Below are 15356 nucleotides of genomic sequence, written 5' to 3' on the forward strand. Positions count from 1 at the left end.
GTTTTTGCTCATTTTTCTTGTGTGCAGAAACTTTCAGAGAGGGAAAATGTTTCCAGCCACTGCCCCAGAAAATACTGGTGTTTCTACAGGAGAGAGAGAGAAATGGCAAGGAAGGAATATGGAATTTTGTCAGGCTCTGGTATGAAATCCCATTCTTTTTTGGACAGGTAATAAACAGCACATGGGTGGTACTCTAGTATAGACAACACCTGCTGCTAATATTACCTGATTGATTCACTTGAATACTTAGAATGAAAGTACACCAAATCTAAAATTCTAAATATATAATCAGAGTTTAATAACATCATTGATTTATTTCTGGATTATGAATTACACCCTCCCCCTCCCACCCCCTCCCCTTCACCTCTGTCCCAAAACTTCTTGACCTGTCAGAACTAAAATAAACAAAGCAACCAGAAAAGATCGCTTATAGGAGAAAGGATTAACCTGATGGACACATGGCCTAATCTATTATGGGAGAAGGCAAAACACCAGACTCCTGTAGTTAGTCCAGTAGTTCAGTCCAGAATTTCCAGTCCTTCTTTTCTGGTTGCCCTAGAGCATTCATTTGAGTGGTTTGTGGCACAGTTAATATTTGCAGAGCACTCAGAGTGTTAACAGTGCTACACAGTATCAACACTAGATAATGATTTTGGCAAACTATCATTTGCCAATCAGTGGAACAAGGGACAGACCAGTTCGGAGAAAATACGAACCAACTTTCACCCCAAAACACAAAAATCAGAACCTTTAAGAAGAGATTTGAAAAAAGTTCCATTAACTTCTTTTTGGTTTGTTTTCGGCTTAATTTCCCTGCAGAGCCACCCTCCAGGTTTCCTCGTTCCAGGTGGGGAGGGACGGAAAGTATTGAAATAACCGCCAAAGAGATTAGCTGCCCTTGCCAGCTGTCAAGCTCCCCCCCCAAGCCCTTAGGAAATACCAGAAATTCTCACGAGCTTTCCCAGGTCCAAGATTTCTAAACCAAAGTAGCATTGGAGAAGTCTCTTAATGTCAAGTGATGGTCCAACCTGAGCGGCCAACTTGATGGTTCACCCCACCACTATCAAGACAGCATAATGCCTTGAGGCCCAAACTCCACAGAGAGATGCTGGTACAGAGAGTTTATACGCAAAAAGGATTTGGGGGTGTTCCCATCATAACATGAAACCCTGCTGGCAAGGCTTGAAGTGACGTTCCGGCGTCTTCCATTCATGAAGATAAAGGTGACAGGGCGATACGGGGGGCCTTGGGGGAACACAACACACATGATTTTCTCTCTCTCTCTCTCTCTTTTTTTTTCCTCATTCATACGGCCTCGACCCGCGTAAACCGCTTCCAAAAACGCAGCCTGAAAAGTCGTAGAAAACAAACAGAACGGAAACAAACTCCCCCCCTCCCACCCCACGACCTGAATATTCACGAGAAGAGAAACACCAATTTATACAAAAACGCATTAAAAAAGAAATATTTACAAATGAAAGGAACGTCTTCTTGGTAGCCGCTGTCAGAGGCATCTGACAAGCTGCCATGTGTTCCGGATTGCAGATCGCTCTGTTAATTTGTTTGGTTTCTTTTTTTTTTTTCCTTTTTGTCTTTGTAATGAGAGAAGAGGGAAAGAATAAGAAGTTCCCTTACCTCAAAGACTAAGGGGCGGCATTACAAAGACTCTCCCCCCTCTTCTCTCCTTAATTTCCTCTGTGAAATCTAAGGAAATATCCCCCTCACCAACCCTGCCCACCCGCTCCTCACGTTCTTACTTTACAGGCAAATCCCACCCTTTCCCTGCCCCAGCTTTAAAAAATAAATAAATAAATAGGTACATAAATAAAAGGCCTTCTGTTGGCTTAAAAAGAGAAAGATAAGACAAAATCAACTAGGGTACGGTGAGGAACGAGAAAGAGGTGGCTTTCAGCTCCAGGAAATGTGGCTCATAAAGAAATGGCTGCCATATCTGTTCAGTGTCAGTCCCCAGGAGTTTCCCCATGCCATTAACACAGGGCTCTTTCAATCCTTCCCCTGGGGAGCCATTGGGACAGACCCAGGAAAAACAGGAGGGACTTTGCCACATGTCTTAGGATGGGAGAGGTCAGCCCACACTCCCACCTCAGATTCTCTGGGAAAAGAAGACAATTGAAAGGGGAGTTCAACTTCTCACTCCTACCATTGCTTCCTTTCATTTAGTTTAACTTGCATCTAAAATGATACAATGGAAAGAAAAAAACACTTACTGATACTAGGTGCACCAGGAAAGCTGTCACTACAACTGCAGGGATGGGAAACCCTAGGCTATTCCAGCTTTGCACCTGTGCTAGTATCTCTCTCTCTCACACACATGCAGATGCACACGTACATGTACACACACATCTCAGCCTTGCACGTCTTGTCTTCAGCCTCAGCACAAGTTTCTGTGCTCTCTGGCATTTATTTGAGCCCATCCTCCCCCAGGAAGACAAGCCGTATACTTCCCCTGTACATTCAATAGTAAATATACATATATATTCCCCATGGGTGTGCACACCCTCCTCCCATTTCCACTTGTGCAAGGAGGCATTGAAACAGTCCACCAGCACCACCACAACCACATACACCCTTTTATAGCATGATTCTTCTCCAGCACCTTGCCAGTATTGGCAGAGGGCACCCTGTTCCTCTTGTTCCAACCTGCTGGCAAAGGGTAGGGAGGGCAGAAAGATGAAAAGGTTCTTTATCCTGCCCTTCTTGCCAAAAGGATGGGCCAAAACCGGCTTGGTGTCCCCTGCAGTGACAGTGACAAATCTCCCCATCTTTGCCCTGTACTCTTTAGCTCTGTTCAACTGTGTTTGTTATCCAGACACCTTATAGGATTGTGGGTTTATTTTGCTTTCTCTATAGACATTTCAAGTATAAAGTTATTGTATATACTCGCATATAGGCTAACCCATACTACACACTGCTCCCACCCTTGAAGTATGTCACAACTAGTGAGCAATTCATAGCTAGCAAACCAACCCTGCTCCTCTATCCCCAGGACCCTGTCATTTCAGTGCAAACTAGCATCACCTGTCAGAGCTCCCAGAAGCCTCCCTGATTCCAAGGTTGCTTTCCCACACTCAGAGCCCACTTCCTTTCCAACTCTCCCGCTAGTCTGTCACAGATTCAATGGCTGTAATAGCCATGGTGAAACCACTAGCCAGACCTGCAGACAACCCTTCTCCTCTCCCACCCCCACATCCCCCAGCAAACATCTCAAAATTTTAGCGTAAAATTTCTCAGCATATATGCAAATATATATATATATTATATATATATTTCAGCCCTAAACCCCCATAGTCTTCACAAAATAATGTAACGAGAACCTCAGAATAGCTAACATGTAAGTGCATCATCAGGTTAGTCATGTTATTCCCCCTTCACTTTTTCCACATCTTCAAACATTACTCTTTTCTAGGCAGTTTTAGGAAGAGTTGCCTGAGCAAGCATATTTTCCTGCATGTCCATTACACTGCTTCTGCTGTCTCCTCCCGCTACACACACGTGTGTGTGCATGTGCCTTTGTCTGACAGGAGCCAGTGAGGGTGAAACATTAGAGTCACTGCCGCTCCCTCTCACCCCACCCCTTCTCTGCTTTTTTTTCCCCTGCCCCATAAAACCACGAGCGAGGACATCCAACTCCGATGTCACTGTAAAGTGCAATGGCCAGGAATGGAGGAGAATGGAAGGAGCAAGAACATGGAAAAAGAGATAAAAGGGGATGGGTGGGGAAGGGGAGGAGGAAGAGGGGAACCAAAGAGGTGGCACTTGTCACCAGTGCTGCCCTACACAGAACTTCAGTATCCCACAAACTAAGGACGACCTGGGAGAGTAGCTGATGGGATTGATCCCACCCCACCCTCCCACGCTCCACATCCACCCCCAGTCCCTCCCCGCGTTCTTCCCCTCTCACTCAAACGTCAGACTCAATACTGGAGAGTTTCTCATAAACATGCCCGTTGCTGGAGCCATTGAAAGCCCTGGGGTTTTTGTTGTTAGGCACACAGGGGTTGGACTGGTTCCCTATACAGATGTCCTTCTGGAAACGGGCTGGCACAGCCCCATGAAGGGCTGAAACCACCGGCTTGTTGGTGGTGACGATGGCTCGGAAGTCTGGCCTGGCTTTGGGCCCTCCTGCCACCACAGGCTGCCTGAAGAAATAAGATTTGCTGCCGTGGAGCAAGCATTGGTCATCCCCAAAAGTGGGGATGAAAGGGTTTTGAGTGACCCGGTCAGGGTAGAGAGACTTGCTGAGCATGTAACCCCCACTGCTGCCGGGGTTGTTGTGGTGGTGGTAGCTGGTGGCGGGCACTGAGGACTTGTTGTTGGCAAAGGTGGTCTCACTGGCTGGCATCTCAAACATGTGGGCGTAGGGGCTCCCCTCCAAAAAGCGGCCCTTGTCCTTGAGGCTGACGCTGCGGGGTGCCAGGGCCGAATCATCCTTCTGCAGGTCCACAAAGGTGTCGTAGGAGTGCTGACGACGGAGCTTGTTGCGGTTCTTCTTCTGCACCTTGGAGGCAGAATTGGAAGGGCTCTGAGGATATTTGGAGGAGGAGGTGGCGCTGGTGGCCACGGGCACGGGGGCAGGTGGCTGGTCCAGCTCTTGGAGTGAGTTGTCCTCACTGATGTCATAAAGGTTGCCTGATTTCTTGCAAGCCTCACACCGGATGCAGGCCTGGCGGGTGGAGTTCTGCCCCACCACCGCCGGGGTATAGTTGTGCAGCTTAGAAGGGCAACCACGGCAGAAATTAGCTCCAGGCCGGTCTTCCCAGTCTAGGTTGGTCAGGTTCTTCTCCCATGGCGCCGGGACCCCACTCACAACACCATGCTTGTGCTCGTTGCCTCCACTGAATTCCCCCGAGCCGTGCTTGTGGTGGGCCCTGTTGGTGCAGGACCCACCACCTCCTCCTACCGTGTCACGCTTAAACTCATCTCCCCGCTCTTTGTAGATATCCGTCAGGTCCACATGTTCCCAGTGAGGTGAGTTCTCCTTCGCCCGAAACTGGTCCAGGTAGAAGTCCCGTAGCCCTTCCTTATCCCTGAAATAACGCTTGTGGTCAGGCGAGCGGGGCGGTCGCCGGCGGTAGGCCAGCTCTATCTCATCAAACTCCCGCCGGGACTTGGCAGAGGCTGGGCGCTTCTTCAGGCTGTCCTTGTACTGCTGCTTCCGCCGCTTAGCTGCATTGCCCTCAATGTTGCCGTAGGTGACTGTGTGGGTGGAAATGTCAGAGACATCTGAGCGGATCAGGTCATCATGAGCCCCACTGCCCCCGTAGCGGTCACTCTTGAAGGAGAACTTGCCATAGAGGTCACCCAGCTGGCTGTGCTTGGCAGGGGGCAACCCCAGGTCCAAGGGCTTCTTCCCAATGGACCGTGACTGAGCATTGAAGGGCGGGTTGTCACAGTCATAGAGCCCGTCAATGGAGCTAGTGCTGCCAATGCTGTGGGGGCGGTGGTGGTGGTGGTAGTGGTCCTGATACACATTGCTATCCTTCAGCTGGAGGTTGCCAAAGGTCCTTTCTACCTCACTAATATAGTCACTAAAGAGGTTCTCCTCACAAGGGGGGTTGTTGTAGGACTTGCAGTCCGAGTGGGTGAAGCTGCGGCGGTGCTCAGAGATGTCGTAGACTGACGACTCACGGCGGATAAAGTCCAGGGCACTCTGTGGTGAGCCGTTGACCCCTGACAGGTTGGCCATGTTCTTGGCTGTCCGAAGCAGGCGGAGGATGTTGGAATGGGTGTTGTTCATAGTCGCTGTGGGGGAGTTCATTGCTGACTGGCGTTCCTCAATGGCCACACCGTGGATGCAGCTGTAGATACCCTGAAATGAGAGGAAGCAGAAAGGTGAGTGCTCCTGCAGAGAATATAGGAGAAGTGCTGGGAAGCACAGTGCACAGCAACAGCGCGTTCTTGTGGGACAGCAAAACTTGCCAACCTTCCATCACAAAGCACAATCAAATGAAATGCAATCAGACCTACACTACTAGCTCTTCCATTTCTGCCCCTCTCTTTTGCTCCCTCATATTTTTCCCCTCCCCTCCTTTTTTCTTCCTCTCCATTGCTTCATGTCATATCTGCATGATGCAGGCATACCTGGTAGCATCTGTAAGGGTTACTCAAATTTAGTAGGTGTAACAGAATTGCAAATGGAGAAATGATATCCTTGGGAAGTAAAGCATCAAGATAAGACAAAGGATTCTTTATGGATGAGAGGAAGAAAGTCTGTTTTGCCCCCTGAAATACAGCTGGACATCAGTGAATCAATGAGACAGAAGCTTGCTTAAAAAGGGAACAGCTTCATTTGTCGTAAACCTAGCTACATTATTCACCAGCACAGATTAGAAAAGGAAACAGACAGAAAGAGCAGGTCTGCCAAATGGGTATTTAGGTCTTTTGCATATGGTGGAGTGAGGTACAACAGAATTTTTAATTGCCTTCAGTTAAATTTAACAATGATAACAGGCTCCAAATCGACACCCCTGAAAGTCCTCTGTTCAACCTCAAATCAGATAGCAGCAGTGCCTAATTCCTCCATATTCCCCACTAGCTCATTTCATCCATGACACAGACCGTTTGCAAGGGCCATCCCCACAAGTAGAAGGAAAGGGGCTCATTTATTCCCTGGCCTGCCAAATGGAGCCTGCTAATTAATGTCAATTGTGAAAGGACACCACCACATCATGCTATCATTTTATCTCAGCAGTTAGAAGATGATTAACTCTTTTTAGAGATTTCGCTGACCTAGACCAGGTCTAACAGGTAATTCCCAAAATGAAAGGATCTGTATTCTGCTAAGGATCACCAAACTTCATCCTCCCCATCTCATTTCTAGACTCAAACAGTCTGGAAACTAACAATACAGAAGAAAAGCTGTGTCCCCACATTCAAAAGACTTTGTCATTTCTTCATATTACACAGCAATTATACTCTTTTTGCACAATCAAAGCTAATTCTGTAGCAACAGACAGTGAGGTCCGAAATGCCAAGCTTTGACCTCACTTCAGAATGGATCAGGATAAAGGACCGGTGGCTGAAGGAAGAAAAAAGAGCTCTAAATGGGACACTGCTAGTTACTGTAATGGCAGAGAGATGACTCAGAAATGACTAGAATCTGCTTTATATGTCAATATTATTCCTTCAAGCAGGATTTGTATAAAGCAATTGCTAAGTTCATGTGGTCATCTTCTCTGGAAGAATTTCTGCATGGTTTAAGGCATGACTTTCCGCATGGTTAGGAACTTCTGACTGTCCAGGATAGCACAGTTCTTGTCTAACACAAGTTCAGCTGAACAGCTGTAATGAACAGGACAACGAAAAACTCCTAAATTTCTTATCAAGTTACCCACTGTAATTTGACTTGTCCCCAGATTTGGCCTCCTTGCAACTCCCTTTGGAGGTGCAAACAATTACAGTTAACCTCACTTTATACTGAATTTTCATTTTCATGTAAAATTTCCATTTCTGTGATCATAGCCCAGCACAGACCAGCGATGTCAAGATACCCATGAAGACAGTTCTCCTACAGGAAAACAGCAGATGCTCTTGCAACATTAACAGGCAAAAGTTGTCAGCCTTTGCACTGGAGATTGCCACTTTATGTTACCCATATGCCAGGAAATCTTGGTGGATTTTCCCATTTCCAGTACCTAGGACTGCCTGATTAAATCCTGACCCTGTTCCTTACTGCTAGCTAATGACACTCACCCTGCTGATGGAGAAGACCACACCAGGCTTGCCAGAGCAGACACCCATGAAGCAGTGACGGAATTGCCAGTAAAAGAGATGCTCGCAGATGAAGGTGATGAGACTGAGGGCCATGGCTGCTCCCAGCATGTAGAAGACACCTGCCATGTTATCTATATCCAGCTGGCTGCTCATAACCTCATTCTTTTCATTGTGACAAATGCCAGTGAGCCACAGTGCTTCTAGCTCCTCCATCTCCCCTAGACAGACAGAGAGAAGGAAAGAAACAGGTTAGACAACCTGCAATGACTAAGGACCCTGAAGCAGGAGCAGACTGAATGTGAGAAGCTGATCCAAGGTCATTTCCAGTGGCAACATTCCACACTTGTTACCTGGTCACTGTGGAGTTATGTCCATGAAATGTGGGGACTACCCTTCTGATAGGGGCAGGTGCAGTTAGTCACAGACAAGGTGACAGGATTTTTTCACAGCCAGATAATAGCCATAGAAAGCCGTACCACAGCTACGCCACTCCCCAAGTGTCTACAGTGAGATGCTGAACAAGTTGTCTACTGGCTGACTGGAGATCTTATCTCACAAACTTCTACTTTCATATTAGGTCAATAAAGGGAAAAATCAGTGACTGATACCAGTAGACAGAAATGAGTCACTTTTAAATGAAAACATTGTGCATTTACAGCTCAAAAATCAAAATGTTGCTTTTTTAAAATCAAAAGTCAAATATTGAATTTGTTTCTGACATATATGAAAATGTATATGTTTCTGTCACTCATTAAAATTAGGTGGCATGTTCCCAAAAATATTTTTGCATTTTTACCTGGTTTTATTTCCCTCAGTGTTGTCCAAAGTCAATACTTCTGAGCTTTAACCAACCAAAATTATTACTAATTTGTTTAAAGTAGGAACAAATGTTCTGTAGTCAGCTTTCATACCCTACTTATTCCCATTACAGTATTTTCATGAGGATAGAGAGACAGATAGATAGGCGTGCATACACACACACACACACACACACACTCTGAGACATTCAAAAATAAACTAATATTGCAGTTTTGCAATTCTTTTCTTGCTATTAGGGAAGTTGGGTTTTCACATTTTCAACCTCCAATCCAGTAACAGGGGAAAATTACATATATTTATGTGGCATAATAGTATACTCCTAAAAGCTTTATGACGATCATATGTCTTTTTCTGAAATAATCCATATTAGCCTGTTTAGGAGGCAGAATACCCTATTAGTCAGGTGGCCAATTTCCTGATAATGTATATCAGTGCTATGATCTTTCTGTATTTGTTGTACCATATGTTATTTTCAGATTTCAGAAAAAAAAATAGTTAGAAATAAAATAAGCTGGGAATTTAAATTATTCAAACAGAGGATTCGGGAGTGATACGGAGTGAAAAGGGACAGCTAAATAAATATTTTTGAAGAAGGAATTCCTTATCCTATGAATAATTTTTTAAATATTAGCAATTTCTCCATTAAGGATGAGATGAATCAGTTAACTACAATATGCTGATTAACAGCACACTCCAAAGCGTACTTCTGAGCCTCAAGTCCTTCCTTGCTTTTTGAGGTTTTGGGAAATCTGAGTTAACTCTTTCCTCCAGAAATATTAAATTCTTAATTTGGTAATTTCTACATGACGTGATTCTTTCTAGAACTGTAACATGTGGGATGACTGTGGACAGTCCAGTATCATTTGTCATTTTGGCCATGGCAAAACCCTGAAGGTACTGAAAAGTTTATGAAAGAAATCTTGTTTTCACAAGCTATTTTTCAAACACACATCTGAATTTATTCTATGAGATCTTTAATGCTTTTGAAGTTGCATTTCATGTTACTGCTACCCTGCATAGGCATCATAAAATAGGTACTACCCTGCACATTTCTGGTACAATGCCTCTAACAAACCTTTGCAATTAATCTTCTGTTCTTTACTTAAATCTGAAGCACGAAAGCCAGGGAGATGGAACATCAATTCCATACATGCAAAGCTTTGTATTTCTTAATAAAACTCCAGTTCCCCTTTTTCTCATCACTTACCATCTCCAAAAAGCTGTAGAATGGCAAGATCAACCTGGCGCTTCCAGCCTGAATCCTTTTGGATGGCAATGCCATAGCCAGTGGAGGCAAATACTTTCCCACTCCCAATTGTTACCAGCTTGCAGCCTTCATCTCTGCCAGCCATGTAGTTTAGCACTGCTGCATCATAAATGAAAGCATCCAACTTCCTGCACAGGTGAAAGAAAGAAGAGAGGTATAGTACACAACAGATCTGCATGAGTTCAAAGGTGTTCTCAGCTTAGCCTAAGGCAGAAATGAACCTCTTCCAGCTAACAGGTTGCATCTTTAGCTTCATCAGAAGTAACACAAATCTGAGCCTAGAAACTGTTTTCAGGTGGAGCTGGATTATAAATGAGGACTATATTTTTCTCTGACTCTTTGATAATCATCACTTCTGATTCAAAACAATATTTGGAATAGAAACATACTGCAAGGTAAAGATGAATAAAAGGAAAGTCATGGGGATATCCATAGACCTAAGAATAGCTTAAATTTCTCTAACACCTTTCATCTCACAGGAACCTAAAATACTGTATAGAATATACCAATATTATATAGCAAAGCAGGGCTTGCAGTAAGTAAAAGATTATCTCCAAACTGCTAGCATGATTTAGCTAAGCAAAATATAATTTTTTAAATTAAATGTAGCCAGGACACTGTGTTTAACTCCCCAGCTACTGTGAAAAGTCCTACTGGATCTTTATCAATGCCAAGTGGCCATGATAACAGCTTTATGGTTTACCATGCTGAGTAGCTCTTTGATAAAGAGTGATTAGCTGAAAACCAAGAGAAAGATTCTGTTTTAACACAGAAAAGTCCCCATTATTGGCCAGGAAGGGCAGACAGCACAACAGACTGCTGAGAACCTTCCTCTCATCCCAACAATGAAAGTGATTTGGGTGTGGGGGGAGTCTCAGAGGATTGCATCTTCCACATAACCACAGAGAGACGATGAGTAAATCCTCCCACTAGATGTGAAATTAAGCACTTTCTGGTAAAAGACCGAAGACCTTCCACCTTCCACATTCTTACACCCACACTATCTTTTCAATCCCCCTCCTGCACATATATTTGCAGGATGGTGATTATCTCAGTTCCAGTGCATATCGGCAAGAAAGTCTGTCCAAGGGTGAATATGAAGCCAGGATGACATCTACCACAAGTGACGAGCTCTATTTCATCTATATATTTCCAGGACAGAGCATATTTATTTCCTGGATGATGACTACACTGGCAAATATACCTTCTCAGGATGGCATCCAACAATGGTACAATCATTTATAAAGGGCTGTGCACCTTCTGATCCTGGCAAACAGGTTTAGAAATATTCAGTCAATCTAGTAATTAAATTGGCTGAACATCTTCGTTCGTGCTTTGGAATGAACTTTCTCATAAGGATGCAACACGGTTGTAAAGAAAAATGACTTTTTTCAGTAGGTCTGAGTTCTGACAACCAAAGTGGTCAGTTGCAGATGGAGATCTTTGATTACAAGCATCAAGGACTTGCAAACATTAATGGCATTTTAAGTTAGCTCCTCTACAGATTCACTGCTATTAAAATTGGGTGAGCTGTTCAAAGATATTTTTTTTCTAATGATTTTTTCTACATTTCCCAAATTTCACAAGAAAACACTCAGATTTTATATACATCCTCATTATTCAAACAACATTCGTTAGGCTCTCAATGCTAAAATATTCCAGAGGGAAGGGCCATTTGCAAACTATTTGCTTCAAGCACACCTTCCATTACTCTGTATTAGCTACTGATACACTGGGGTGGGATTAGTCTGACAAGGATTGTTTCAGTTCCCTGATTAACATAATCTTTTATACACCTAAAGAGGGAAAATAAAGGAATTTCCAGATGACAATGCAAATGCAAACGGTTTGAAACAAACTTTGCCCACAGAGCTCTGTGAGTTTTTCCTGTGTATGCATAAGGACCAATCAGCATGAAACAGCTTGCTGAAGCAAGGTCTTTGGAACTAATATACACAACGCTAACATACATAAGGGTACACGAGATCCTCTGTTTTTCTTTTTTTCAAATAGGCTTTTAAAGACAGGAAAAGCAGAAAGTCTTATACAGATGTTAATATAAAAACCTAGCTAAGATAATCACAAAAGTGTTCTCTTGTGTTTTGTGTAGTCTTGCTATAGTTTTAACCATGGAATGATAACGGAGACTCATTGCCCACATCCCACAAAAAAAATCCCAGACAAGCAGGCAGAAAAGTCAGGTTTCTGCTACAATTTTGGAAGAAGAAAGCCTCACCCAGTCTTCAGCGAGAATAGTGCATCATCCACCCCTCTCTGGTTGAACTTCACCATGTAGCTGTGCATTTCAGGGTAGTTGTTGCGAATGTTCCTTTCTGTGCTGCCATTGGGAACCGTCCCGAAGCGGAAAGGGGGTGAGAAGTCATTAGGTTTCTGAAACTGGAGGGACAGAGAAAGAACATTTCTCACCATCTTTCAGCAGAAAGCAGCCATCTGCCTGGGAGAACACATTCTCCCCAGAGAACCTATGTCCATTGTGACATTATCGAGAGGATATTATATTTCATTATTTTCAAATGCAAACATCTCTTATTAGCGCCTCAGAACCAAGGAGTGAAACTGAGCAATCTGACCTTTTTGCCCAATCTGGATTAAGTGCATAAAATAGCCAGTGATCAAAGATTAAAAGGAGGTTAGATAAAAGGAAAGAGGAAAAGGAAAAGCTAATAGGGGGATTGAAACACAGTCAAGGAAATATTTTCATTAAAATCTATGTGTATTTTATCTACACAGTGCCATTCAGTTTCTAAGAAGCATCTTTTTCAGTTCTGTGGATGCCTTTGCGCTTCCTGACTCTGACTGAAGTGGAAAAATAATTAATAAAAAGTGATGCCCCTCAGAACACCTCCCGCCCAATTCACCAAATGAAAGATCAGCTTTCAAACTTTTGGGCAAATGTCCTAAATGAAATCCTATTAGTGGTTGCAAGTCACTAGTAACATTGCCCAGAACAGAGCTGGCAGAAGGAATACTCCAAACCTCTTGCTGCTCCCAGGAAATACATTCATCATATCATTCCCTACAGCTGCAAGGCTGTGAGATTGTATATGACAACTGCTTAATTCAAGTCATAATCAATGCTCCCTGGGGTTTTATGAGCTGTAAAATTTAGACTGCCAATTATAAAGACCCTTTAAAACCCCTAGAACCAGCAGACCGGAAGAAGTACAGGACTGTAAGCTGAAAACTGAATAAGCGGTAAAGAAAACAAAGACAAAGGTAAGTTAGATGGAGGGAAGCCCTCTCTTCTCTTGGTACATCAAATAGTACTTTGCCTGATGCTAATTATTGACTCTCAGCTTAGACTGTATATTTGGGGATTTTAAGAAGCATGTTAAAAACATGCTAACAGCCAGATCAAGCCCAGTTAACATAAGAGGTCACCCAGTAAATGAATATATGTGTTTGTGCGCTGCTGCCTTTTATGGTAGAAATGTGGTTAAAGTCTACAGCTATAGCTCTAAAGATAGGCAGTCAGGCCTGACTTTTGAGTTCTGCTGAAACCCAGTGTGGAATTGGGTCAACCGAGCAGAGGACCCCAAAGTTATTAAATATATTACACAAGTATCAGTGCCCTCTGTTAGAGGGAGTAAAGCTGTGCATCTTGTTCACAGCATTTTAGGAATGAGGCCAACTAGGAGCTGTGTCTTGGGTAGGTGGAGGCACTGTTCACATCACTAGAAGGAATGTATGGCACCTATTTCTTTGCATCAGTCAACTCATCTGTCTGTGCAGAGAATCATCTCTCAAGTTTGGATGAGATGGGCTGACTTGTACGTGAACACATGAGTATGTGAGAGAGAACACATGACCTATACTGCTTAAGCCAAAAGAAAGTATCAGGTCTGTTTTCTGAAACATAGGTTGGCACATCACCAAAACAGAAGTTGTTTCACATAGCATAAAACAGGCAGTAAGGTGGCTCTTAGAACCTTGTCATGCTCTCAAGAGACAAAGACAAACTCATAGCTATCAAAATCTGTAATGACAGCAAACTTTGATGGGAGAAAAATCACTGCAGTATGCTCAAATTATTCTTTGTCACCAAGCTAATTAGAACAGCAGCTTAGGAGACCCATTGTGGGAAGGTCACTGCCACACCAGTCACAAAGGAACACAGTCTCTCTCCTGACATGCTAAAGCAGGAGTTTGCAAAGTGGGTGACTTGCTTCCCTGGAGGCTGCAGGCCAATCTTGGGAGTGGAGGGAGGGGATGGGAATCTCCCATTCCCATCAAGCCCTCCAACAGAGGAAAGTCAGCTGGGCAAGCAGCAGATAGGCCCAGCCCAGCCATCTGATAGGCTTCAGCATGCCCTTTGGAGAGGCAGAAGCTATGAGAGCCTCTCTAGACCCGAAGAGTATTAAGGGAAAAAGAGGCCTCATTCAAGGTCCATTTTATACCTCTACCCTCTATCCTCAGTGATGCAAACCCTGATTTGGCTTGTTTTTGTCACTGTGTCTATTAATTCAAACTAGAAGAATTATAGAGTCAGGCTGGGCTGTGATATGGGGAGATGTTGCCTCCCCCAAACTGCCCTTTGTTCCCCCTGCATTCCCAGGCCCACCTTAACACCAGCCAGCCACAGGTAAAAAGTTCTGTGTTTCATTTTTAACCTCCTGGGCAACAAATAAATAAATAAATAAACGAAAGCACTCCTCCTGAAGAAAATAACTGTTCTCTGTAACTGGAAAAGCATGTTACCAGAGAAGGAAATCAGGCTGATGGCTTCTGCAAAATTGTATGCTATGCATTCACTTACCATCCCTTACCCCTCTATTCATTCCTCAGCCAGAACAGAGCTGCAAATGTAAATTCTTCCCCACACACCCACATGCACACATTCTTCAACCATAGTCTGGTGGACGATGAGACAGGAAAGGAGAAAGGATCCATATGGGACCCTCACCAGAGGTCTTTAACTTGAATGCCTAAGTGGAACACACATACGTACTCATCCCCAGCCACCTGGTTTTGTGTTTGCAAAGCTGAAGGCAGTTGATGCCCAGCTGACTCAGCAGTCCACAGAGCCAGAGAAAAGCAGCTAGCTTCTCCACCTTTGAGAAGTAACGCTGGTGCCTGCACACAACTTTCTGGCAAGAGAAGGCAGCTGAAAAATCCCCTTGTTTTCTGCTCAGCTGTGGGTGGGCACAGCTCAGTCCCAGGATGGAGGATGCTCCAAAAAGCTCTCCAGGGCTAGAAACAGCTGAGTCTTTCTGAGCTGACCTCTGCCCCACACAACTCATAGTGAAAGAGCATGAAGACATGCAAGCCTTCCTACAAAACATATGGGGTAGATGGAGAAGGAATGTGTCCTCTCCTGGGAACAAGGTGGAAGAGCTTGTGTAGAGGAACTAGAGAAGACCCATACAGAGGAAAGTTAATTGATAATAAAGAGCTTGGTAAGGAAAGCCAGTCATAAGGTTGCCTTGAGGCCTGGAAGAGTGGCCTGACCCAAACAGTGTCAGCCCCTGGGAGGCAAGGCATTTCGGCAGGCTGGTCTAGGTGGAGCCTGAAAGAT

At 44.2% G+C, this 15356-nt stretch overlaps 1 protein-coding gene across 2 annotated transcripts in view; it reads right to left on the reverse strand.

The window, feature by feature from the left end:
* Window positions 1-359: 359 nt before the first annotated feature.
* Window positions 360-15356, reverse strand: part of GRIN2B (glutamate ionotropic receptor NMDA type subunit 2B) — a 214028-nt gene continuing 199031 nt past the window's right edge. For both annotated transcript variants that reach the window (XM_068939985.1, XM_009665303.2), the window contains 4 exons: window positions 12057-12217; window positions 9761-9948; window positions 7714-7952; window positions 360-5830 (listed from right to left, as the gene is read on the reverse strand). In XM_068939985.1, the coding sequence (XP_068796086.1) occupies window positions 3923-5830; window positions 7714-7952; window positions 9761-9948; window positions 12057-12217 (2496 nt within the window). In that variant the 3' untranslated portion in view covers window positions 360-3922. The remainder of the gene's footprint in view (window positions 5831-7713; window positions 7953-9760; window positions 9949-12056; window positions 12218-15356) is intronic.

The sequence above is a fragment of the Struthio camelus genome, chromosome 1 (genome assembly GCF_040807025.1).
Source record: "Struthio camelus isolate bStrCam1 chromosome 1, bStrCam1.hap1, whole genome shotgun sequence".
Lineage (NCBI taxonomy): Eukaryota > Metazoa > Chordata > Aves > Struthioniformes > Struthionidae > Struthio > Struthio camelus.